Consider the following 3,164-nt stretch of genomic DNA (forward strand, 5'->3'; position numbering starts at 1 on the left):
GAAGGAGCAACTTTTACGCACAAAGGTTATTAGAAATCTAGAACTTTCTCACAAATAAAGCTGCTGAGGGTAGATAATTTGGATATTTCATTACTAAGACTGTTAGAATCACACAGCATAGGCCCTTCAGTCCCATCAAATCTGCACTGACAAACCTACTCTAAATCGATACTAATCTCACCTGTGAGGTGTCTCATCAACTAACCTCACTTGTGCAGATTCCCACTAGTCTCTGGGTGAAAGTCTTTTTCCTCAAATCCTTCTTAAACCTCTTGTGCTTCACCGTAAAATTATGTCCCCTTGTTAATGACCTTCAACCAAGAAGAACAGCTGCTTTCTATCCACCCTATCCATGCTCCTCATGATCTTATCTCTCTCTATTAGGTCCTCTCACATAATTCTCTGCTCTAAAAAAAGAGCCTATCCAGACTTTCTTCATGGTTAAAATGCTCTAATCCATGCAATACCCTGGTGAATCTCCTCTGCACTTCCTCCAATACAATCGCATCCAACCTATAGTGTGGTGACCAGAACTGCACACCGCACTCCAGCTGTGTTCAAAACAAAGTTTTGTACAGCTCCATGCCATATTTGATAAGATTTGCAAGTGTCCCATATGCATTAAAACTTCCATATTAACCTGTCATACCACCTTCAGGGATCCCTCGGTTTCTCTGAGTTTCCATTGCTCTGCCATTAGGTTTCTATTAGGTAAGGGTATGAAGGGATGTGGAACTACTCTTAGTAAGTGGAGTTCAGATACAGCTACTGTAGATCAGTCAGGAGATAATTGCTTAATGAAACTGGCTGAATAGGGCTGAATGTGCCACTTCTGTATTGGGTATCAAAGCTTTGCACAGTCAAAACTAAAGGTGGAAAATTTGCCCAACAGTTACAACTGGTCATAAAGGGCCTTTGATGTACCCTAGAGTCTGTGGTAATTTGCTTTGCAGAGCTGAACCTGATGCTCTACAGGAGTGATTCACCTCTGGCTTTGCTGAATGAATTAACAGAGTTGACCAGGGCCTTTGGTAGGCGGTTATATCGAAGGTGCCATGAGGATCCCCATAAGAATCATAGGTGCCACAATGGGGCAATCAAATGAAAATCAAGTCCAAGCAAGGACAAAGGAAACATTTCCAAGTAAATGCAATGTTGACAAGGCACTCTGAGCTGTTCAACAGTTAGTGGAAGGCAAATTCCGAGTCCATTTTTCCCTGGAGCTTTTGTAGTTCTGCCTGCTTGCACCTAGCTGTGCCACAATCCAAGGTTACAGCTTGGGAGGGCACCTGATCAATTGTCTACATGCCCTTCCCTCTCTCTCTCTCCACCCCCCCCCCTTTCTCTCTACCCCTATCTATGTATCCATCTATCCATCCCTATCGCATCTCATCCATCCCCAACCCCGTCCCCATCCCCATCCTTCTCCCTTTGTCTCTTCTCGGCTTCATTGATTAAATCGACACGATCTCCCGCCCCCGCCCCTTGAACCATATAAGAGCAAGAAGGGGCGGGACGAGGTGGGCGGGGCAGGCCCTGGAAGGGGCGGGTCCCGGACTCTATAAAAGGGCTGAAGCGGCGGCGGTGGCTATTGTTCGTGGATCGAGCGGCGGAGAGCGGTCAGTGGGGGCTCGGAGGGAGAGACACAGACAGACAGACAGACGGTACGGAGGGAGCGGCACCGCCCCGGGGGGTAACCAGGGAGCGATACGATACCCCATCCCACACAGATCCCCACCGCCCACCCCGGGGGTACAGAGGGCGCAGCACAGACTCTTACTCCCCCACCCAGACAGACCCCCACACACCTCACCCCCTCAACTGGGGGGGGGGGGGGTAATGAGGGAGCGGCACCCCCACCTCGCGTCTACCTTCTACCACCCCTCACCGGGCTTGCCTCCCCAACCGTATCGCTCGGTTCTCACTCCGCGGGTGAGGGATGGGCCCCTCGTCCCGCCGTCTTTGTCTGGGAAATCCCACCATAATGTGTCCCGGAAGGTGGGTGGGGGACGCTTGGAGATAGGAACGGGGGGTGCTGAGTAAGAAAGTGGGATGGCGTGGGGAGGGGGTGTGGGCAGTGGGATGGTGTGGCGTGGGGGTGCTGAGTAAAAATGGGATGGTGTGGTGTGGGGTGGGGGTGTGGGCAGTGGCGTGGCGTGGGGTGGGGGTGCTGAGTAAAAAAAAGTGAGGGGGGTGTGGGCAGTGGGATGTGTGGGGTGTGAAATTTGATGGTTTGGGGCAAATGGGAATGATATGAAAATAATTCTCTCCTTGTTGTTTACTTCATTTATTGCGCCTGTGACATGGAGAATTTTGGAACAAGAGATTCTTTAAACTCTGTATTCCATACTCTGCCAGTGCTATAAATGTACAGGCTGGTGTTAAGGCTAACTTTTTTCCCCTCAGATTTACTGAAATGGAAGAAAAGCCTGACTTCAGGGAGGTTGCCTCCTTTGATAAGAGCAAGTTGAAGAAGACAGACACAGAAGTGAAGAACACTCTCCCTACAAAAGAAAGTAAGGAATGTGTTGGGATTGTTACTTCCTCCAGCTGTTCCCTCAATTAATTTAATCTGAGTTTAATTTATTTCTTTTCCAGCTATTGATCAGGAGAAGAAGGCAGAGAGCAACTAGATTGTGGCCATACCTGCCGAGAGTCAACTCTGTCCATGGCTGCAAGAATCTCTAGGGTGCTTTTTTTCTCCTTGCTTTTTTTGAGAAAAGAAATCACTGATCTATACTGTGAACTGAACTACTGACAGAGGTGAAGCACTACAAAGTGAAGGATCTGGGGCTTCTCATCCCCTGTTTAGTCATTTCTGCTGTGGTCCTCATGCATTCCTCGGTGCTGTAAAGGAAATGAATAATAAAAATTCAATTTGTGCTGAATGTTGTCTTTCCTTTGGTTTCAGCAAGGCTTCACTTGTTTTAAATTTCCTAAGTAGGATCAGATAAGAATAGAAGTGTAAAATGATGATGAAATTGGGATAATTTGGTACTAGCCTAAAAGTTTGTTTGGCATTGTGTTGGCAGAATGACAGACAGACTCTGTACAGGCTGTCTAAACCTGTATCGAATTTGAAGCTCTCAATATTCAGGCCCTTTTAAACTTACCAAGCAGTGCATTACAGTGGACAGCCTACTGTATCTGCTTGCACTATTCAT

General features: G+C 47.6%; 1 protein-coding gene across 3 annotated transcripts; it reads left to right on the top strand.

Annotated features, from left to right (window-relative positions):
- The first annotated feature begins 1,541 nt into the window (after positions 1-1,541).
- LOC125451030 (thymosin beta-10) lies at positions 1,542-2,888 on the top strand. Of its 3 annotated transcripts, none has more exons than XM_048527700.1 (3): positions 1,542-1,619; positions 2,407-2,516; positions 2,599-2,888. In XM_048527700.1, the coding sequence occupies exons 2-3, from the start codon at positions 2,417-2,419 to the stop codon at positions 2,631-2,633; spliced, it is 135 nt and encodes a 44-aa protein (XP_048383657.1). In that variant the 5' UTR covers positions 1,542-1,619; positions 2,407-2,416; the 3' UTR covers positions 2,634-2,888. The 3 variants fall into 3 exon arrangements, with proteins under 3 accessions (XP_048383657.1, XP_059501008.1, XP_048383655.1); XM_059645025.1 differs by having other exon boundaries at positions 1,554-1,659; positions 2,406-2,516; XM_048527698.2 differs by lacking the exon at positions 1,542-1,619 and adding an exon at positions 1,639-1,664.
- Positions 2,889-3,164: the final 276 nt, after the last annotated feature.

This window comes from Stegostoma tigrinum, chromosome 3 (genome assembly GCF_030684315.1).
Source record: "Stegostoma tigrinum isolate sSteTig4 chromosome 3, sSteTig4.hap1, whole genome shotgun sequence".
NCBI classification, from domain to species: Eukaryota; Metazoa; Chordata; class Chondrichthyes; order Orectolobiformes; family Stegostomatidae; genus Stegostoma; species Stegostoma tigrinum.

Bases quoted from the DNA above. Each gene is read 5' to 3' on its own strand.
- LOC125451030 (XM_048527700.1), top strand. From the start codon at position 2,417: ATGGAAGAAAAGCCTGACTTCAGGGAGGTTGCCTCCTTTGATAAGAGC. The intron at 2,517-2,598 runs GTAAGGAATGTG...TTTCTTTTCCAG, and splicing joins CACTCTCCCTACAAAAGAAA to CTATTGATCAGGAGAAGAAG.